Genomic DNA, 24,206 nt, shown 5'->3' with positions numbered 1-24,206 from the left:
AGTCATATCTATTTCAGTGACTCTACACTATAGTATAACTAAGTCTGGATTCAACACACTGTAAATTGAAATGGCCAAAATCCAAAAATTATGCCAGTATAACTCCATCAGTATAAATTTCAGCTGTGAAATACTGCATATTAGGAAGTTGGTGTAAGCACTTATTGTTTTAAAATCTTTCATCTATGGAGTTGCACCAGTAGGTAAAATTAATATGATTCTGACCAATAAATGGGCTAAGTCTCATGCTTCAAATTATATGGCATTTTTGGTTATGGTTTTACTTCCATTAATTTGTTTGCTAAGTAAGAGGACAAACATTGTTGCATTTAAAAAGTAAAACCCATTTTTAATTCTGTGGATATTGTTATAGAAGGAAGAGATCAAATACATACACAAAATCACAACGTGACATTTGTCAATAAGTAGATCAGTAACAAGAGCAAACCTGGAAAAAAAATTAAAAGTTGCCCTTGTAGAAGACAGAATATGGCACATGTTGTTCTTGTAACTATTTTTAGCAAGGACAGCTGCAACTGCAGGTCCAAACATGAGAAGCTAAAAGCGTACTTGTCAGGCTTTAGGTCACGGTGAACGATGCCATAATTGTGGAGATATTCCAGTGCCAGCACAGTTTCTGCAAAATACATCCTTGCCATATCAACAGGCAAAGCTCCGATATTCTTCAAAAGAGTTGCACAGTCTCCTCCTGGACCAAAATGAAAATACAGCATACACAGCATTTGGATCAATTATCATATGCCAGTGAAAGCTGAGAAATTACAACTTGCATACTTGTCTGTTCAAAATAAGTCCCACTGAGGCTGACTCTGAGAGAAGTGGACAGAAGATTGCAGTTCTACACAACTACTTTTTAAGAACAACTTCCTTTACGCCTGGGCCATGTTTTGGCAGAGTGTGCTGCCTCTGGCATAATGACTGCACAGGTGGGGTGGGGTGGTAGCTTTGTTCTGGCTTGCTTCTCACTGGATACATGCACAACTATGATCAGTTCCCATGGAGGTTCAAAACAGAAAAGGCGGCAAGCAAACTGAGAAATGGTAGGCCATTTCTGAAGTAGCATGGCAATCTTGACACCCAGTGGCCAGTGGAATGTTCCCTACTGTAGTGATATTGCAAGCAATTTTCATTAATTAAGGACATTTCAAAACAAGAATACTTAACATGCAGAAACACAACACTGAAACCACATAGGGACAATCTGTATCACTACTCACTAAGAGACTATTTAGGCAACACAAGCACACCAATATGCATCTCCGAGAATATTGGAAAGTATACAGTTTCACATTATAGTCACAACTGTTGTGATTGCGGGTTCCAGTGTGCATCTGTGTATATTGTAATAAAAATGTTAAACATCTTGCAATGCTTGAAATAAATGGTTCAGACTTTAGCACTAAAGTTTACTAAGACTCCAAAGATAGGTAGTGTTCTTGTCCTTGACAAATTTTTGGTTCATCATATAGTACTCTACTGATATGCTGGGAAGTGCAACAGTAATCTTATGAGAGGTTTGCATTATTCAGTGAGGAACTAGCTAGTTGCTGCAAACCACTTGTGGAACTACTGCTATACATGTGGACCTTTCAACAGGATACTGGCTAAAAGTTGAGGCAATGTGCAGGATATAATGCTTTCTGGAATCTACAGGATCCAATTCACTGTGACATTTGGAAACCAAAATCTTGGCTAAACCTTCAGAATATAAGGAAATAAATGCAAACATGGAATACTGGTAATGTTTACTCATAAAAACCCTTGCTACATGGATACAGAAACACATGCCTTCTTCTATTTAAAGTTTCTGAACAGCTGTCAAATGCATTTCTGTGTTTAGTGCACCATACCAGGATTTTCAGTTATGAATTAAATCAAATCAAGGCCAGGCCTGGCCTTTATTTAACTAAAATTTCCAATACATTCATGTCACAATAGCTGAAATTCTGCAGCTTAGTACAGTAAATCACAACTAGGAACAGCAATTGAATCAGTTGCTATTTGGTGAGTCAACTCCTACATAGGTTCCACTAATCCACTGGGCTACTCTAGTTGCGACTAACTCTGCTAAGCAATAGGATCTCCGCCAATATCTCCCAACTACCACTACAGTGTGCAGTTCTGTCTGGACCCTGTTCTGGTCACTAGCAGTCTTCCAAATCCACAGTTACGAGGCAAGTAAAGGAATATGTGATTGGTTTCATGCCCTGTGAACATTTGTCAGCTTCTCTCTTCCACAGAAGCTTCAGAAGCAGATACCAATGCCTCCAGACAAGAGCAGATACAGCCAACCACAATGACAATAGCCCTCAAGGAAATTTCTACAACAATCCCTTGTTAAAACACTGGATTCATAATGTGGATGTATCATTCTACTTTCAAAAATGGACCTTGTGATGTTGATTCTAGACTTACGTAATACTAAGCAGCACTTAGGGTCCATTAGGACATAAGAGTCAGCATATACTGTGCTCACTGTCTCTCTCATAATAGAACCAAGGTTCCCTCTAAGATGCACAGCTGCATGAGTGCACACAACTCTGTGCAGATTTCCTCCTCTTCTGCGCACCCACAGGAAGCGGTTTCAGACCATTTGATTCTGGTTGCGATGGAAGCCTGAGGGTGATGGAGTTGCATGTGGACAGAATCGCATGCAAGAGGGGTGGAGCCCTACCCAGCAGGGCTGAAAATTAGAGGGAACACTGAATGGAACCCACTTAAATCAATATTTAATGATCAGTATTAGAATTTGGTGAATTCTGTGGTGGTAAAACAATACCTTCCACGTACTCCATGACCATACAAAGGTGCCGCTTCGTTTCAAAGGAGCAGAACATGCTGACAACAAAGGGGTTTTCAGCAAAAGTTAAGATGTCTCTTTCTACAAAAGCTTGTTGAATTTGATTTCTCAACATGAGATTCTGTTTATTGATCTTCTTCACTGCAAAGCGCTCATGAGTAGTCCTGTGACGCACCAAGAACACTGCACTGAGAGAACACAAAAAAATTGAAATGTCATCATCAAGTCCTCAACTGTCTGAAGTTTCAAATGTTTGACCTCTCATGAAAACTATCAAAATGTAAAGAATGAAGTACAAATGTTCCACCCTTCTTTCTCTGCTTCTATTACAATGTTAAACAAGTGGACAAGATTTCTGCTGGACTCGCAGTAATCCTCAGTAAAAGTGGGAAGTCCAAGTTCATACATTACAGAAAAAATGGAGAAAGAAGATGTGTAGTAATACTAGAACTAGATTTTGAAAATGAAGTAATGTATTGTTCCAGTACTGCAAATCATAAATTACCATTACCGTATTTGCTGGAGTACAAGATGACTTTTTGGCCCTGAAAAACATGCCGCCAAGTTTGGGGGGGGGGGGTCGTCTTATACGCAGGGTGCACTTCCAGCAAACCCTCCCTCTCTCCCAGCTAAGTCACTTACCTGGTAGTAAGACCGAGTAGACAGCCCCGCTCCTTCTTGGTAGCCTGGGAACAGCCTGACTCTAGCGCCGAATAGCTGACTGTCGGGAACCAGCAGAGAGGCAGCAGCCATTTTGAGATGCGACCACATGGCTGCTGCCTCTCAAAATGGCTGCCGCCTCCCCAAAATAGCTGCCGCCTATCTGCTGGTTCCCGACAGTCAGCTGTTCGGCGCCGATGCTGTCCTTCTTCCAGCAAACCTCGCTCTCTCCCAGCGAAAGGAACCAAAAGCTGCAAAACAAACTCTCCCCATGATGCAGCCAAAGCAGAATCACGGAAGAGGGGGTAGTCTTATACGGCAAGTATATAACAAACTCTACATTTTGAGTGGAAATGTTTGGGGGTCGTCTTATATGCCCAGTCGCCTTATACGCCGGCAAATACGGTAATTAAAACTTTGCCTAGATATCCCTATATAACCCTTGATTGTTTAAAAAAAATGGGGCCCCACAATTTTTGCAGCCAAGTATTCTTTTCGCTTTTTAAACTGGCTATGCATTACTATCAAAACTGTCAACATATCTTCTTTGAATAATTTAACCAATCTCCTGTTCTTTGAAAGAGGCTACTGTATCATATGCTATATACAACAGCCAGGTTTCCATACAAAAATAGAACAGGTTATGGTTTATTAAATTTTGGTTTGTTTGTGTGTTCAAACCCAGCTTTGCAAACAAACCACAGTTTGCTACCCAGCCATAAACCACAGTTAGAAGTTATGTAGTTTTTGGACTGTAAATCCTGAGTTATATAAAGCATGCCTTTTTGTTACAGCTGAACTTTGAACTGTGGCTTGTTTTCCTAGCTGCCCACTGTGAAATAGGAGATAAAAGAAAGGTGGGAAGGTAACAGAACTAAGGGAATCATCTTCTGCAGGATAATTTGTGGCTGAAGCAGCAAAGCATGACTTAGTGTAATCTGCAAAATGCAGTCAAAAGCATGGTTTTCACACAACCAGGCCTACTGGTTTACCATGGATGAGCAGTTTGCTTGCCTTTTTGCTTATATGAGCACTGGGAGAAGGTAAACAAACAATTAACTTTTAATACATTGCTTTTTTTACTGTGATGAATGAACCCAGCAGGAAACCAGCTCTCTGGTTTGTCTTCCAACTGCTATAACTAGATAGAACAATAACTTTAATGCAAATCCTGGCTTATATTTCAAGTTCAGCAATGGGCAAATATAGCTTTCCCAATGGTGATGGGATACAATTCCCACTGTTGGCTATACTGACAAGGACTGATGGTAAATGTAGTCCAATAACTATCACCTAGAGAGACGCAGTTGCTCATCTCTGTTATAGCTTGTCAGAAAGAGAGATGGTGCCTGCCAAGTTCACATATCAATAGAAATAAACAGCATAACTGAGGGCCATTGACAGTTTAGGTCTTCCTGCTAAAACAGCAGGGATTTGGCAGCGTACACATCCTAGCACATCCTCACAAATCAGAATTCTCTTGAATCCCAGCTAGTTGTAACATCCCAATATAAAAATTATTTCATAAATAGCTAAAAGATATACAAGAATAGGTTATCGATCCTCATTCCCTTTTAAATATATTTTTGGAATGTAAACATTCAGTATTTGAAAATCTTAGCTAGCAAAACTATTGTACTTGATTTTCTAAAATAATATAGTCATCACAATTATTTTCATGCATTTTTCAATTTTATTTCAGATCTCAAGGCATGCAGAAGAACAGCCATCTGGATGACTACATAGAGAGCACATTTTATAATAATGCAAAGATAATGGCTTTATAAAGGACCTTAAAAGACAAACAATATAATGAGTTTTAAAGGAGTTTGCATTTACAATTTAATCCCTATCTCCCTTTATAATGTCTGATACAAACTCTACCCAACAGCTTTGTTTAGTTAATGTGAAACTAAAAACAAATACTGGAAACTGCATTGCAAATCTCCCATAAATTTGTCTTTCTAGGTTCTTTGTTGGCTTGCAAATGCTATTTTTAAATGGCAAGGCAAAATTTAATATCCTTACCCATATGCCCCATTGCTAATTAGTTTAATAGTTTCAAATTCCTCTTCAGACGGAGTTTTCTTGACTTGCACTGTTGCTCCCCGGCTCTGAAAACACATGAAAAACAGTTGCCCATTTCTTTTCCGTGTTTCTTTTTTGGGGAAACTTATTTAATGAATTCTGCGTTGGCATTATCTTTTAGAGAAAGATATATGTATTTCTAAAATGCAAGTTTTTGAACTACATTGTAGCTGGTTTATCTCAGTACACTTAAAATATTTATACTACTCTTTCCTGATATTTTCCACAGATACAAGGGAACATTTTTTCCTGCTTCTGGTTGCAGTTATAAGTGCATGTGCACATTGGGGGGTGAGGAAGGGAGAAACATATTTCAAAACTACAGGTTCCAACTAGGTTTCCTGTAAAACACAGTTCAAACAGCTGCTTCACCAAAAACCCAAATATAACATTTGCTTTTCTATTCATCTTATAAATACTTTGTAGTACTGTAACACTCAGGGATCTTTCCATGGAAAAAATGAATACTCATGGACTATTTGTTATTTGCAACACCATACTGAAACAGAATAGTTAGAATAGCTGCTGTTTTATTATCAAATGAATCATTTAGCTCAGTACCTTTCCCTCAGCAGAATCATCTGTTTCTGGAGTGTCTGGACTATCACAGCTATTCAACTGGGCCATTTCTGGAGGGAAAAACAGAAATGCACATTTCGAGAAAGCCTTCGAGAATACAGAAATGCACACTCTTAGAATGAAAAAGGTACACAATTTTTGGTGCTCACAGAAGCCAGGATCCTATCACATCAAACTAATTATGCAGTTGACTGCAAGGCAAGCAGCTGGAAATTCTGGCATCTAGGACCTTACTATAGAAGCAAAAGTTGTGTAGTCTCAATGATAATCACTGCTTACACAACAGCATTTTTGTATTGTTATGCCAGCAGGGATTTTTTTTCTCTGATGATTTTCAGCAGGTCCTTGGATAGAAGGATCTACCTAATTCCACCCATTGGCAACCCTTCCCTTAAATTCACATATTTCCATGTTCAGGATGATGAAAGGTTTTGTATGGATCCCTGTGAAGCTGAGGCTGAAGAATGTGGTGTCTTCTACAATTGTTCATATTGGAATCTTTCAATAAAAACACACTCATCACTGATTAGGGCAATAGGGAATATGATTCTATAATACAGTATTCTGTGATTGGACACATTAAACTGTCTGGCAATTTGTAGCACATACAGAAAATCTTGTAATTGCATGGGACGCTGTAGTGTTAAAACAGTACAGTATGAAGGGGGCCCATATAGCAAGTTTTACATTACTACAAGAGTATAATACATATCAAATTATTTATGCTATTATGTGGAGGGATGGGAATGGTTTTAACTTCAATTAAACATTAATTTATTGACAATATTAACACTGTAAATGTAACAAACAGAAACACACGAAGTTCCACAAGCACTTACTGTAGAATTTAATTTTCATTTTTACAAATAAGAAAGCAAGCTAAATCAATATTTGTAGCAAGTAGTTGCTTAATTGCCGAAAAGTTGTAAACATTTTAATTTTGATTATAGAGGCTGGAAGTAGCTGAAAGTTGTTTCCCTAAAGTTCACAAATATGGAAATGTTACAAATTGACAATATGGAAAATAAATCTGATTCACAAAGTTATGAAAGAACATGAAAGACGTGTGCATAAACAGTGTGTGCAGTGTATAGTTCTTATTACATTTCATATTATTTCAATAAAATAATGAAACAATTACAATTCAATTTCACTAAAACCCAAAGATAGTAATGTGAAATGTATTCTTCAGGTCTCTGGCTCACACAATCACCAATAAACATCTACCATGTTCTGCCTACTCATGTCTATGGCTGTAAATAGCATAACCATTTCCCTAAAATGGTTTTCCTCCATTGCTTTGAATCCTTATCCCCTAATTTTTCTGACAAATTAAGGTGCTATATGTCTTGTGTGTACTTCTGTGTATTTCTCTTTATTGCACTGATAAAAAGTGTATCAAACAAAGGCGAGCCAAATAAAGACAATTTACACTGGTGCCTTGACTTACGAACGCCTTGACCTACTAACATTTTGACTTACGAACAGCTCCGTTCACACAATTTTGCTTTGACTTGCGAACGAAGCTTTGACTTACGAATGGAAAAAGGCAGGGAAAGGGGGCGGGAAATTCAAATATACTAACCGTTGGTGGCGAAAAGGCTGCTTCTTTGTAGTTCTTTCACCCCAACAGTTCAGGAAAGGGATGCAGCAGCGGGGGTGGCCGAGTGCCGGGAGGCAGGAGCCCAGGAAATTCAAATGGCCTCCCGTCCGGGTTCTCACTCCCAATGCTGGATCCATCCCCACTGCTCGCTTCCCAGCCGGGCTCTGTCTCCCGGAGTCCGGCTGGAAAGTGAGCAGTGGGGACGGATCCAGTGCCAGGAGCTAGAGCCCGGCCAGGAGGCGAGGACCCATCCCGGCTGGGCAGCAGTGGCGGAGCCCAGGCCGGGCAATGGTGGACGGCAGTCTCGGCAGCAGTGGAGCCCAGGAAGCTGAGCATGGCCGGGACGCTTCAGAGGAGGCTTGATGGTGAGGTAAGGTGCTGCTTTTTGCATTTTTTTGAACTGTTTTGGGTGTCTTTTACATGGTGGGATTGGGCTGTTTGTGTTTATTTGTTGTTGTTGTTTTTTGCAGCCCCAGAGACCTGCAGTGTTTTATTTTTAATTTTTTTTGTTTGTGTGGTGTTTTTTTTTTTGAAATGCTGGAACAGATTAATCCCGTTCCCATGCATTTCAATGGGAAATGGTACTTTGACTTACAAATGTTTTGATTTACGAACATCTTCTGGGACGGATTAAGTTCGTAAGAAGGCACCGTTGTACATTTGATATTATTTTCATTAATTACTCCTCTCTTCCTTGTAGCTTCCAGGGCCATTTCATGCACTGTCCCATATTCTGGTGCAGTATTGAAGGCTGTAGGTGAAGGGAAATGGATGAAAACCACTTCCTCCCCCTGCTTCCATTACACAGTGAACCAATTTGTGGAGTTGTGCTCTTCCCAATTCTGGATCCAACCCAGGATGTACTGAAAATACACTTATACACAATATACATATTGTGGGCACCTGATACCAACTGTAGTCATCAAAGGAAACAAAAGTCACATCTATTTTAAAAATGACACTTTTCCTCACACATTACAAGATGTACCTACTTATCAAATTTCATAAAGTGCACATCAGTTATTAGTTGTCCGTACCAGAATATACAAGGATGGTTTGTGTTACTTAGCCTACTTGTGGTCTATGCAGCCCTAAGAATAAATAGTAAAAGTCCTTACCCTCCAGGGGATCTCTGGTGAGGCCCAGCTGGGAGATAATATAACGAGGGATATCACATTTAATTCCTTCCCCTTCCTTGGCATGGCCTTCAGCAGCTTCTAGCAGATGATAGAACTCTTCAGGATCAAATTCCTAATACCCCAATACATAAATACAGAGAACAGTTAATTTGATTTCCAGAAGATATAAAAGTTTATAACTTCGAATATTGATTAATCCTGATGAAAACAAGAAAATCAAACATAGTTTAACTTAAACATCAGGGGCTCTTCTACAAATTCAGAACAGATATGAACAGTTCATAGCACAAGTCACAGTGTAACACTATACAACATGTATGTATATTTTCTAGGATTAAATGTAAATCACTAGACAAAATTATTACTGGGAGTGAGTACGTACATAACATCATTTCAGTTGGCCATTCTCCCTACTGATTAAATTGCCCAGATTTAAATAAACCAAGCCAGAGATATTATGTGCCTCCTTCATGCTGAACATGTGCAAAACCTGAAATGAATCACCCTGATTCTCAAGTTTCACAAACTTGGCTTCAAACTATCTGAAGAAAATAGACACAGGACTAGAATTCTTCTTTAAAATAAATAAACCTCAAGATACTGGGATCACCAATATCTGGGATACAGGGAAGGCTTACTTCCGGGGACTAGCACTTGACATTGCAATGCAAAAGGAAAGAGAAAGAAATAAGCAATATCAAAATTTACTAATGGCCCTTAAAAAGAGGAAAAAGCTTTAAAGATAAACCCTACAGCACAACAACTTTAAAATAAGATTAATAGATTACAGCATAAAAATCTGCTTGACCAGGAAGAGATGGCAAGGAAAGTAGAATTCGCAAGACAAAACTTTTTTGAAGATGCAAATAAACCGGGAAGATGGCTCGTATATAAGATTTAAAAAGAAAGAGAAAATTCAATGATCAATTGACTTCTGGATAAGGAAGGGAAGGAAACCTTCAAACAGGAAAAAAATTAAAGAAATAGTTCTGAATTTTTTTGATAATCTGTACAAGAAAAAAGAAATCCCTTTGCAGCAACGAAAAGGAACCCTCCCCTGGAAGTTATCAGAGCAACAGTTAAAAAATTTAAATAACCCCATAGCAATGAATGAAATTATAGAAGCATGGGAAAAAACCGAAAAACAGTAAGACACCTGGACCAGACAGGTTGCTGGCAAAATACTATAAAGCTTTCCAGGAAAATCTGATACATTTCAAAAAACTGTTAGAAGTTATTGAGACTGGTGGAAAAAATACCTGAATCACGGAAAGAAGCCCATATATCTCTAATACATAAAACAGGAACAGAAAGGAATCAAATTAAGAATTATAGACCAATTTCCCTCTTAAATGTGCATTATAAGATTTTTGCCTCTATTTTGGCTAACAGGCTGAAAAAGGTCCTAACTCTAATGATATACAAAGATCAGACTATTTTTCTAACTAAACAGAAAATGGCTGCAAATATAAAACAGTAATAGACATACTGGAGTATTATGAAGCTCATCCAGAAAAGCAAATGATGTTAATCTTTTTAGATGCAGAGAAAGCCTTTGATAATGTGAATTGGGACTCTATACTGAACCATTTATATATATCCTGCCTATCTAGTCAACAACCACTCTAGGTGTTAAAGATGATGAGCCTTCAAAGAAGCTTTTTTCAGGTGGTGGAGTCAATTTATTGACAACAGAAAGCAAGAGTCAAGGTCAACGGCCAAATCTCAGAGGCGATTCAAATTCAATAGGGCACAAGACAAGGATGCCCCTTATCACCTTTACTTTTCATGTTGACATTAGAAATATTAAACAGAGAAATAAGGCAAAATCCCAGAAATAGGGGGCTGAGAATAAAAGGTGAGGAATATAAATTACAAACTTATGCTGAGAATTTGGTACTATGCTAGAAAACCCAGAGGAATCAATTAGAGAATTAATATCCACAATTAAAAACTTTGGTGCAGCATCAGGACTTAAACTAAATTATGAAAAAAATTGACAAAAATGTGACACAAGAAGAAGCAAAAAAAATTAGAATTAGAAACTAGCTTTCAACACATATCAAAAATTAAATATTTAGGAGTGTATATCTTAAAAAACCAAGTAGCTTGATGAATGACAATTATCTCCCAATACTTAAAGAAATACAGGAAAATCTGGAAAACTGGGGCAAACTGCAACTTTCAATGCTGGGTAGAACTGCAGCTATAAAGATGAACATTTTACCAAAACATTTGTTCCAAAATTTGCCAATATTGTTGAATTATACATACTGTATTTTAAGGACGTACATGAGGTGTTCTAAAACAGTGGTTCTTAACCTGGGTGATATCGCCCCCAGGGGGCGATTTCATTTTTCAGGGGGGTGATGGAACAAGAAGGGGCGACGGGGGGTGAAGGAACAGAAGAGGGGCAATATGGGGGTGATGGAGCGAGCCAAACCTGAGAAGGCGGCTGAAGCCGTGGTGCAGACAGCAGATCCAGAGCAGCTGGTGCTGGCAGCAGATCTGGTGCCGCCACCATGGGGAGGGGGGCAATGATAACTTCCTTAATGACTCAAGGGGGCGTTTCTTTCAAAAAGGTTAAGAACCACTGTTCTTAAAAAAACAACAATAAAACTCAAGCTCTACAAGATTTAGAAGAAAGAGGAGAAATAGGCTTACCAAATTGTCTACCTTACTACAAAGCCTGCACACTTAACTGGATAAAGGAATTGATTATTTTGGAGGACCTAAGACTTTTAAAACTGGAAGGGCACAATTTGAGATTAGGATGGCACGCATATATATGGTATGGCAAGGGCCAAGACCAAACACTTTTTTTTCTGATCACATTGTAAGGAAAGTGCTATACCAGGTCTGGCAAAAAATTCAGATGCAAATATACAAATAAATTCCAATATGGGTAGTGCCTTTGGAAGCTTTTACACAACCTTCTCTAATCTTGAAAGAACTGAGATATACGTATAAAGAGCTCTTAACCAAAGAGCAACAATTTAAAAATACACAGGAGCCGAAGGAAATAGGTCTACCGATGAATTGGTGGGTGATGCTAAAATTAGAATCCAGGTTTTAAAAAGACAAAATAGTGGATTTTTATGAAGGGAAGTTCAGGTGGATAAGTTATGGATTTATACTAGTGATAAGCCCAGAGGTTACCTCGAACCCCCCCAGGTTTGGGGCTCAAGGAAGAGGATCTAGAATGCAAAAGAGGTATCTTTCTACCACCATTGTCTGCTTCACTTCATGTGGTTCAGCTGGAAAGAACAACATGCCTCCTTCCTGGGAGTGACCCCACTACTCCATGGGAGGGTAGTTCAGTGAGAAGCTCCCCCTAGAATGGGTAGCAAGACTCCCCTTCCCATGGAACTGTGGGCAACTCCAGGAAGGCAGGCAACTGTGAAGGCATTCCCTTCTTCTTTCCAGGTGAATTACACTAAGATTTCTCAAATATTTTCATGGCTGCCACCACGAAATTTTTATTTCTATATTTACCTTTCAATATTTATTGTCTGTCATGTCAGCATCCCCATCTCATACACTGGTTTGGGTGGTAGAATGCTTACCTGGTACAAATACAGAAGACCAAACCCTATGCCAGGGTTACTTAGCAACTATTCAGATAGTGAGTACTAATTGTATTCACTCTCTGCATCATATCAGGATAGCATGGACAGGGTATCATATTAAAACACAGAATGAGTAAAATGACACTTGGAAATACTTTTGGGATCACATGGATAATCAAAGCACACTGTTGAAAAGAAAGGATTTGAATGTAGCAATGTAACTGAATGAAGCTGCTCTGTTTGGATCTGTTCCAGGTTGCATTATACTACCATTCAGCTATCTGGCACATAAAGCATGAACACAGAGGGAAGATAATACTTAAAAGCATACATAATTAAAATTTTTACTCCTTCAGTGTTAAACCCTCAAATTAACATGCTCAATAATTCATCTTAGAAGTCAACCACATTGTTGGAAATGTATCCTTTTATAGGAAATAATCTGCAATCATTTCTGGGCATGCAGGAGTTCATATCTCAATCTATGGCAATCTAAAATGAATGATACCAGATGCTCTCTATTATTACAAGAAATCAATAGCAGTAAGCATAGGAGGCCTATCACTATTTTTATGGTAATCTATGGTACCTAACATGCATGTATATTTATTAAGTCTTTCGCCCTAATTTTAGCTGTTTTTACTGTCATTTTATGTCAATCTGACTGATTGTAGCTGTTTTATCTTTTCACGGTCTTTGACTGGTGCATGTAGTCACACACACAGAGAGAGAGAGAGAGAGAGAGAGAGAGAGAGAGAGCAGACAGTATGGCTTATACAAAAGAGGATGTCAAACATCCATCTGGTAGTGGTGTAAAACTGTGGATGCCACCAAGGCCCTTGTGGTACTGGTGTATGTACCAGCTGGTAGGCCAACTGGATAGCATAGGCGATGCTCTGGAGATGCATTGGGAGGTAACTTGGAGCCCTTTCGAGGAGGGCTGGTAGCTGATAAAGAGTCGAGCAGAATATTGAAAGGGTTGCGTGCGGGCCACATAAATGGCAAGAGCACATCAGACATTGAGAATGTGAAGCATGTGCTTGTGAGTAGCGGATGGAGACAGAAAGGAGGACAGAAGAACGATGGGCCGAGAGAGGTGAAACTGGGAAACCACCTTCGGAAGGAATGAAATGTCCATAAAGAGATGAACCTTGTCAGGTAGTGACATCTGAAGGTAGTGATAGTCAGAGCATAGAGCTGCTAGCTCACTGGCATGTCATTCGGAGGTAATTGCCACAAGGAAAATAGTTTTAAATGTCAGGAGGCGTAGATGCGTAGATGCCAGGGGCTCAAAAGGGACCCATGTGAGATGTCTGAAGACTAGTATCAATTACCACTGGGGGGGAGCAGACATTGGGGTATATATGTGCTCTTAAGAAAATGCTTGATGGTTGGATGTTTAAAGAATTGAGAAGCTGGAGAAGTTAATAGTTGATGTGTGACAACAGGACAGAGATATACACTGAGCTATGACATAGAGAGGCCTTGCTGCTTGAGGTGAAGAAGGAAGTGTAAAACCATGTGAAGTGAAGGATTAATGGGTGACTTGGCTATGGAAGAAATAAAGAACACTCAGCAAGGAGGTAGAATCCTCCACACCACCAGATGAAGCGTTGGGAGATCTGGGTGGAGAATTTGAGCCCTGTTTTGAGTAAGGAGGTGAGGTGGACAAGGAAGGTGGTAGACTTTGGATGACAGCTGAAGCAGAGTCAAGAAACAGGACTGCCATGGCCTCCACAGAGCTACGAGAATGGCACTGATCTTGTCCTGATGAAGGCAGATGACTACTTAGTGCAGGAGTGGAAACAACAGAAACAGGTGAGTGTCCTGGGCCAACATCTGACAAAGGTATAGCCAAAGAAGTTCTTTCCAATCCCTGCACGAAAACAATAGCATCAGCATTTCCAATTTGTTCTGGAAGCAAATAGGTTGACCTTGGGTATCCCCCAACAGGTACAGAGGGCATGAAAAACTGTTTGGTCTGATTATCACTAGTGAGCCTCGTATTCCTTGTAGCTGAGTAGATCTGCAAGGTTGTTGTCTTGATTGGCTTCATGGACTGCTGTGAGGCACATGTGGTGGGAGAGCCACTATTCCCATAGATCCACTGCATGATACAAGAGGCTTGGGGAGTGAGTACCACCCTGTTTGAGAATATAATACATTGTAGTGATCAGTACCATTTTCCTGTAAAGACGGTTCTGGAAGACCTTGCAGGCTTTGATGATGGCCAGGAGCTCCAGCTCATTGATATGGAGCTGTTTCTCTCTCTGGGTGCCAATCTGGAGGGATCCACAGTGAGCTTCCCAGCTTGCTAGACTCATATCTGTAGTGACCTCTGTGTGTGGGTATGGCTGTTGGAAAGGTCTGCCCAATGTTGGGTTCTGTTTGGAGGACCACCAAGTGAGTTGAGTGGCAAGTTCAGGAATGACACATAAGACAGAGAAAGGGTTGAACACATTAAGAAAACATGTCTGAAGGGATATGCTGGATGATGGAAGTCATTGAGGCCATCATGCCTACAACACATTGCACCATCAATGGGGACATTGTTGTATGATGAGTGGAGGCATCGAGAAGATCAACTTGAGATGTTTATCCTCCGGGAGAAACATTTGAGCCATGTCACAATCTAGATAGGTGCCAATATAGTGGATGCAACTTTTTGGAACAAGACTAGACTTTTCTAAGTTTATAGCAAGGCCAAGGTCTTGAAGGAAACGTAGTGTGAAATGTATATCGCGCTGAGCTTTGCAGAGAGAATGTGTAACCAGAAGTCAGTGGTTGATGTTGAGTGCACTTAAACAAATATCCAGGCCTACCAGGTTTTAAAGTTATTTTCCATACTTCTTGGAATCTCAAATAGAGTAATTATTTTCTATGCTTCTTGGATTCCATCCATATTAAAAGTATATTCAAGGCTTGGGGGGTGGGCAGAATAAGTCAGTGTTTGGGTACCGGTTCATGGCTCAGGGAACAATAGAAGAAAATATTTACAGTTGGGAAGCAACTAAATAATAACTGTCCTTTTGAACTGCTGACTAGCAGCAAACTGAATGTCACTTTATCATGAATGAACTGAGCTTTATACTTTTCAACCACATTTACTGGATGATCCCAGTTCAGAAAAGAAAAAGAAAAAGAAAACAGCACCTATGTTGCCCAAAGATACAACGCTAGCTAAACTACTTCAGATCTTTTAAGAATATATAGGGGGATAACAATTCTCTCTTGGACCATTAAGATAAAGAAAAGTTGGTTGGAAAAGAAAGGAGGCTGGCTTCGGCTGAGAAGAAGGGGCTGAAGATGTGTTTCACCATACCAGCATGAACAAATACACACCATACCAATTCCTGAATTCCATGTATCCCCTTCAATCTGGCAGCCTATGAGCAATCAGCAGCTGGAGACCTCATTAATCAAGGCAGAGAAGAACTTGTGGAAGCAATAAACAATGTTACTTGAGCAAGAACTCAGCCCCTTGAAGATATAATTTCTAGTATATGGGAGGAGAATCTGACCCTCACAAAATCCCAAGTCCAGGCTTTAGCTCTCAGCCAAGAAGCAACCCAGGAGCTGGATGAGAAGCATCAGGAAGCCACCTATAATGATGTCCTGACAAAACGACAAATTCTAATCTGTTGCAGTCAGAGGATTCTGATAAACAGAAGACTACAGGCTATTATATGCAATAGCAGCAGCTGTTTTATTAGCAAGCAGCCATGAGTCATCTGTTGAGACCAAAGCTTCCCAGTTTAATTATGAATCCGAGCAATTTCTATAAATATGAGAGGAATGTATCAAGCCACACCTGGTGCAATTCATCCATCACCTTTGTACTATGCACCCTCTCTACTGAGTGGGGAAAAATCCAGGACCATTCCAAGGGAAATATACATTTTTCTACATTTAAGCCTATAATAAGACTAAGGTGTATAGTTCTAATGTGTCCAACATTGATTCATGTTAGATAAAGACTGTAATAAGATACAAGAATTCCACAACTATCAAATTAACAGGCACAGTTAGCATTCCTTCTGATATTTAGCAACTTCTGCTGCTGCACTCCGGACAGCACACCATTCATATATGCCAGTTCATAAGAGAGACTTTCTGTATGCATTCAGCAACATGCATATATATTGCAGAAGCTGCTCCATTCTATATTGAATATCAGCCTCAGTGCAACACCCATGTAGACCAAGGTTATTTAACAAGCTGGCTTGGGAAATTGCTACTCATTGGGAAAATATGCAAATCTGTTAGACACAGATAATCAGTTGCATTATACTATAGGTTGTGACCCTACTCACCATATCTGCACAGAGTAACAAATGAAATGGGTCAATACTTGAAGCAATACTACAGAGAACCAATGTATACTCCTTAATAGAGAAAGCTGCTCCCCACTGAACCAGAAAGACTTTTAGGAGAAACCTCTGGGATTTCCTGTGCGTTGCACAGTATTTTTAAGAACATCACTGAAGTACTAATTATTAGTTTCTGTGTACTGCCACAACATGTTATTAGTGATACAGCTCCTGAAATAATATATCTGCTTACCAGACATTCAAGCAATCGTGCAGGTCGTGCAATGATGATCATCAATTTTTTCACTAGTTGGGTTACAAATGTCACCTCTGAGCTCTCTGATCGTTCGTGAGCCTGTGGAAAGGTTTAAAGAAAGAATTGGTTCCATGTATGTTAAGTGCAGCAGCCATCATTGGTTGTTAGCTGCAGCTCACTAAAGGCATCAAAGAAGTAAGCAGCAATCAACATACTCTCCTTCCGTGTTGCCAAAGCTTTGCACTAACACAGGCTACAAGCCACAAGCAAAACTGCAGAAGATTTATTCATCAGAAATTCACTGAACACTTTCTCAACAGGATTTGAAAAAAAAAAATTCAATCACATGCTACTTTAACTATTTCCTATACCAAAATACATTTTTATATTTAGAATTAATTGGCGTACATTTTTGTTATTTCTATTACTCTAAAGAAAACGAATATTTCACTCTTTAATTCTTTTATAAGGACATTAATTTAAAATGCTGTGTCCACAGAAAGCAGCCTCTTGCCCACCCATATTGTAAGCTGTATAAGTATCTATATACCTACACACAAACTTCCACATATAATTCAGTGATGCAAACAGTACTGATACATCACTGTGAAGTACTTCAGCTCTGTTTTTAGTTACACTGATACATAATACTCGAGCAGTGCATCTCCTTTGCACCTTTCACATTCTTCTTTATACAGAAGAAAGAAGGGGGAACACATTTTCTATCTTATTTGCTCTGTATAATGAAGGTTATATCATTGTACAAGAAGACGCCATTCTTTATCATTACTCTAAAAGAACTAAAGATAACTGAAGGTATAACTTTGTAGGATGATAAATAATGCTTTAAAAAAGAGGTTCACCAATTAGATGAGTAGCAAACAATTATTGAGCTTTCTAAGAGCCTGCTGATGAAAGTGTACAATCCGTAAGTATAGCAGCCAACAATTACTTACTGACATTCATTTAGAAGAAATACAATTCCATACACAAACAAGCACTCCCCTTTATTTACAGAAATACTATTACATTACTCAACTTGGCTTAATTATCTATTAGAATTACTATTTCACAGCAAATGACATTTACACCTCTGAATTTACATAGTAAATGGAGACAGTTTAAACAAAGTGAATGAATACTTTATTAGGGTCAACAACCAGTAAAGTTTTAAACAACGTGTTATAGGAATGTTTTATGAATTTCTACACTAAAGTAATACACAATACTTTGAAAACCAGTGAAATAAACTAATAAACAAATCTAACTATTTACAATTTACAATTCTGCCTCCCCATTACCCAAAGGAAAATATACAATTCTCATGGATTCTAATGGATTTAGCTTGGACCTTATAATTTAACTAGGGTTTTTAACATTTTGTTTACATTTGTAAATTTATTAAATCTTAATATAAATTGAAATTAGATTTAGCATAAGCACCAATACTTAAAAAAAATTAAAACTATTTCCATAGACAAGGAAATTTGAAAACAAATGTTTAAGCTTTTTCAAAAACAAAGATTTAAGAAGCTGGTCATGCAATCATAATATTGCTTCATTTCCAAAATCAAATGTGAAAAAAACTTCCTAAAATTATTATCTGTGGTTAAATTAAAAGTTTATTAATGTAAACACAATTGTTTTTGTTCCCTATCAAGTCAAAAGTCAATAATATTTAATTTTTATCTTGCTTTGTATTTTGCAAAATCTAAGCTAAAATAAAAATGGTAACAGTAGTATATGGAAAGATTACAAAAACATAAAAATCAAAGACAACTTTTAATAGCCACTCAGCCATGATATCTGCACAGCACTGCAGCTCCAAAATCTTTAACAAAATATCCATTAGCTGTTTCTGTCTCTCAGTGGATACTCTAGACATCTTTCCAAATGTTTTGTTTTAGAATACATCTCATTTTTACTATGCCTTGTATGCATGGATTATATACCACATAGCTGCCTATCATTCATTTCCCTTGGTATGATGCATGCCATCTAATTAACAGCTCCAATGACAACATGCTTGTCTGAAGGTTGAGGATGATTTTTTTTTTCTTTTCTTGATGGCAAGGGATGGGGCTAAGCACGAGGGTGATGCCACCATTTGCTTATAGAAACAAAGTCATTTCCACTGACACATGTACTAGAGGTGGAAACAGGCAATTTACAAAGTGAGTCCCTTATCTGAAAGACTCATCCGTCACTAACTGTCGTCACTGAAGCATGAAATTAAAATCACTGTCCTCCTCTGGAGTCCAGCAGGACTAACAGTAGTCACAACTATGTAAATGAGCTAATACACTGATATAGACAGAGGCAGCCAAACACCAGAGAGAAAAACCGACACATGTGTATTAAAAATGGACATTCTAATTAGGGCTGCAGTTTAAGTGGACAATCATTCTTTATTAATGTCCGAGCACTGCACAGCTTCACATGTTGGGCAAATAAAATTCAAACAAATATTAAAATTATTGGATTATTTTTGACTAGAAGCAGGCTACTTCAATAGTGTTACCTCAGCTGTTTATTAGATCTTATTTGTACACGTGGTGGGACATAAATTGAATGTACATAAATGCTGCATTGATTCAGTTTCAACACATTCACACACAAAAAACTGTCCTATATCTAAGTAGCCTTATTTTACCTGATAATTATTTGATCTTCCTACTTCCCTTCAAAGTCTATTAGGTGAGTTTCAGTTGGTCCAGCCAGGATCTGTTTGCAGTCTCAGATTTTGAGTATTCACCCATTTGGCAAAGTGTGTTCTTTTTGCTCTCCATAGGTTTGTGCCTGGAGCCTGGTCCCATTTCCCTAGGAGGTTTTTGGCTGGGGATGAAGGCCAGGTATGTTTTCCATGTGTATTTTGCTGAGCCGTTTGTTTTGTGGGGGGGCATATCTTTGTTCTCCCTCATCACATGGCCGAAGAGGGAGGGCCTAGTGGTTTGAAATGGGATGTGCCTGTGACAAACCCAGACCTACTGGGATATGTCACACAGTTACACTAAGCTGCCACCAACCATTCCCTATAATAAGTCACACAGACCAGGGATGGATTTTTAAACAACAAAAGAATAAGGTTTATTTTAAATACAAACAGGGTAAATAAAACAATCAGGTGAATAAAATAAAGTAACGTGGCTTATTCTCACACACACAAGCATACAGTTTGGTTCACCTAGAACCTTTAACTTAAAGCACAGACCCTGAACCCATCAGTTCTGGCTAACCCACAGACACCTGAACTTATCAGGTTGGTACTCTGACACACAGTAGTACCCTGTCAGACACCCAGACTCCCACAACAGCTTCTTCTTCCCCAGCTGCTGCTTCGTCCCAACCCAGTGTCTCACAGTCTGTCTCAGCATCTACTCTTCACCACACAGGCATCACATATTTATACAGTACAGCCCCTCCTCCTGATGTCCCGCCTTCCACTCCCCATAGGATGGAACTTTCCCTCCAAACCCATGACAGACAGGTAACATCAGTGCTGTTATGTAACACCTCCCCTCTTTAAAAGTTGTTTTGTAGGGGGAAAGCTAAGGTGCTTTTCACCAAAAAACAACCTGAATAAAATACACAAAACCAGTTATACATACCCTATAATACTTACATATACTTACACTCCAAGTTAAACATAGCAAATAGGTATTTCAAACATTTACCATATGCATTACATCAATTTTACCTTTATTAATACAAACCAATTTAAAACCAGGTACATTTTAACTTTTTGTCTTCATTATATACATATAGTCCATGTTCTTTCGCCGTCTTCAGTCTTCAGGTCTTCTTGATAAGGCGTCAGCAACACAGTTCACTGACCCTCTGACCACCTTCACTTCAAAGTCATAGTCCTGTAAGTTCAAAGCCCACCTCATAAGTTTGCTATTGTGGGTTTTCATTGTCTTTAACCATTGCAATGGTGAATGGTCAGTACACAGAACAAAATGTCTTCCCCAGATGTAAGGCTTGGCCTTCTGGATCGCGTAGACTATGGCCAAACACTCCTTCTCCACGGTTGCCAAATGTCTCTCACCTTTTTGAAGTTTCCTACTCAGGTAGGACACCGGATGTTGGTCACCATTCTCATCCTCCTGGCACAGAACTGCTCCTACCCCGCTGTTAGACGCATCTGTGTAGATGATGAACTCCCGGTCGAAGTCTGGAGCACGCAGGACAGGATAGTTGATTAACGCCTCCTTCAACCTCTGGAACGCCGCCTCACAGTCGCTGGTCCACGGGATGCGGTCATCAGCCTTCTTCCTCGTCAGATCGGTCAGCGGAGCCGCAATCTCGCTAAACCTCGGGATGAACTTTCTGTAGTAGCCCACCAACCCAAGAAATGATTTGACTTTTCTCTTGGTGGTGGGTCTAGGCCAATCTCGAACAGCTTCTATTTTGGCCTCCCGGGGTTTTATCACTCCTCCCCCTACCATGTGACTCAAGTATTTTCTCTCTGGGATACCCAGCTGCAGTTTGCTCTCTCTGCAGGGCCCAGGCCACAGCACTTCCTCCCCTGGGTCAAAGTGCCTCTCCCTGCCTTGCTGGTCATCCCAAGCTTTCTTTCTGACCTTTTGAGCTTGCAGGGTCTCTGCTGCTAGCTCTAGGTTTCTCTTTAGGTCCTTCCTTAAAGAGTCTCTATATGTCACAACGTCTTGTGGGTCACCCTGGGCGATCTGCCCCCAACCCTGCTCGATCAAATCAAGGGGCCCCTTCACCCCTTTCCCAAATAAAAGTTCAAATGGACTGAACCCGGTACTGGTTTGTGGCACTGATCGATAAGCAACCAAAAGGGATTGCAGCTTCTGGTCCCAATTGTTTGGATTCTCTGCCAAGTAAGCCCTAATCATGCGCATTAGAGTCCCATTGAACTTCTCAGTTACCCCATCACTTTCAGGATGATAGGCAGTGGCTTCCCTGAGCTTTATTCCACAGATTTGCCATAAGCGTTTCATGAGCTTTGACGTGAACGATGTGCCCAAATCTGTGATTATCTCTGAGGCAAATCCCATCCTGGACATGTACCCCACCAAAGCATCGGCCACTGTGTTAGTTTCGATGTTTGTCAAGGGTATGGCTTCAGGATACCTTGTGGCATGGTCCACAATTGTTAGTATGAACCTGTTCCCCCTCTTTGTGGCCTTGGGCAAAGGTCCCACTATATCCACCCCTATGCATTTGAACGGAGTGTCAATCACAGGCAAAGGGCACAACTTTGCTTTGGTCCTGTCGCGGTTATTCCCCTGCCTTTGACACACATCACATTGTTTACAGAACTCCCTGATCTGCTTCCCTATGTCAGGCCAGTAGAAATTCTGTGTGATTCTCTGCTGTGTCTTGTTCACTCCTAAGTGCGCAGCAAACATGTCAGAGTGACCCCTTTGTAAGATCATAGGGCGATACTTTTCAGGTACCACCAGCTGACTTCTGATCCCATCTCCCCCTTTTGAGATATTCCTCAGGGTTTCTCTATATAAAATCCCCTTTTTCTCCAGAAATCTCACTGGGGTTTCAGGTGTTAGCTGGGCGTCAGTCACCTGTTCAAAACACTTTTGGAGAGTGGCGTCTGCCTTTTGCTCCTGTCCAAATCTGCTGTCTGTGGTTAAGGTTTCCACCACAGCTTCTGAACTCCCCTCTGCTTCCGTCTCTGGCTCATCATTACCCCCCTGAACTGTCCCCGTGGTGGCTTGTGAACGTGTAATCACTAGCACCCGTTTCACATGTTCAGCCAGGTCATTTCCCACGAGCACGGCTGCTGGCAGAGTCGATGAAATTGCTAGCCGCCAAACTCCCCTCCAGCCTTGAAAGTTGACAGGTACCTCCGCGACTGGCAGTGAGATTATCTGCCCCTCAACCCCTGCTACCTTTATGCTCTCATTCGGGATTATATATTCCCTAGGAATAATATCTGGATGGCACAGGGTTACCTGAGAACAAGTGTCCCGCAGCCCCCTATACTGGCGGTCAAGTATTCCTACGTCCACCCCTGCTGTCTCAAACAACTGAGAATCTGTTTTTATCAGCAAGCAGCGCTTCACCTCCATAAGAGGACCATTTTCCTCAGCCTGATCAGCAGAGGTAGCTGTTCCAGACTGAGTAGTCATGGCAACAGGCTCCCTCTGTGACAATGAGCTTTGCTCCTTCTGGACACAGAACACAGCTTTTGGCTTGGTCCCACTAGCATTCTGAGGCACCATTCCTTTTAGCTGCTTTAATTTCTGACACTCTGAGATTAGATGACCCTTTCCCTGACAGAAATAACATTTTCTGGCGTATTTTGATTCTCTCTCATCTTGTTTTGGTTTTCCCTCCAAAATCTGAGGTCTTGGTTTCATGTCTGAGGGCTTCCCTTCACCATGGGCCCCTCCCCCTTGCTGGCTTTTCCCTGGTCCCTGAGAGTACTTGCTGTAGGTTTCTTTGGGTTTACCTACAGATTTCCCCTCACCCAAGGGCTTTCTTATTTGGGAAATAAAATCTGCGATTTCTGCGGCTGCTGCCACAGATTTCGGTTTCCTTTCCCTCACCTGGAATTTCAATTCCCCATGCAGAACTGAATAGAACTGTTCCAGGGCTATCAAGTCTTTAAGCTGTTCATAGGTCTCTGTTCCCTCCTGCGACAGCCATTTCTCAAGCAGCCTCACCAATTGGGCCCCCACTTGGGTAAAAGTCTGTTCTGGCTTCTTGGTGAGGGACCTGAACCTTTGTCTCAGCTGCTCTGCATTTATCCCATGTCTTGCAAACACCAGTTTTTTAAAATCTGCAAAATCTTTCATCCGTTCCTCAGGCATCTCGGCATAAACCTCAGCCAGGCTACCACTGATTAAAGATCGCATGATGGTCATCTTCTCAGTTTCCCTCACTGAGAAGTCCACAAACGCTCTTTCCACTAAGGAAAAGAACACCTCAGGACAATCTCCCTTGTGGTACACAGGGAATTTCTTCAGGTCAGCCTTAGACAGTTGGCCTCCCTCAGAATCCCTATTATTATTATTGTTCTGGTTCATCATTTCCAGTTTTCTTAATTCAAACGCCATTCTTTCTTTTTCCAGAGCAATTCTCTCTCTCTCCCTCTCGATTTCCATTCTTTCTCTCTCTCTCTCTAATTCAAATTGCCGCTGTTTCTCTCTTTCCCTTTCCTCCATTTCCCTCACCCTCAGTTCATGCTGTTG

General features: G+C 40.2%; 1 protein-coding gene across 17 annotated transcripts in view; it reads right to left on the bottom strand.

The window, feature by feature from the left end:
• The window catches only part of MAST2 (microtubule associated serine/threonine kinase 2), a 234,073-nt gene that overhangs the window by 34,739 nt on the left and 175,128 nt on the right, over window positions 1–24,206 (bottom strand). For all 17 annotated transcript variants that reach the window (XM_072997567.2, XM_072997568.2, XM_072997569.2 and 14 more), the window contains 6 exons: window positions 17,023–17,124; window positions 8,870–9,002; window positions 6,131–6,198; window positions 5,510–5,595; window positions 2,801–3,009; window positions 571–709 (listed from right to left, as the gene is read on the bottom strand). In XM_072997567.2, the coding sequence (XP_072853668.2) occupies window positions 571–709; window positions 2,801–3,009; window positions 5,510–5,595; window positions 6,131–6,198; window positions 8,870–9,002; window positions 17,023–17,124 (737 nt within the window). The remainder of the gene's footprint in view (window positions 1–570; window positions 710–2,800; window positions 3,010–5,509; window positions 5,596–6,130; window positions 6,199–8,869; window positions 9,003–17,022; window positions 17,125–24,206) is intronic.

Source organism: Pogona vitticeps, chromosome 4 (assembly GCF_051106095.1).
Source record: "Pogona vitticeps strain Pit_001003342236 chromosome 4, PviZW2.1, whole genome shotgun sequence".
Taxonomy (NCBI): Eukaryota; Metazoa; Chordata; class Lepidosauria; order Squamata; family Agamidae; genus Pogona; species Pogona vitticeps.
This window is presented reverse-complemented; position numbering and strand designations above follow the sequence as displayed.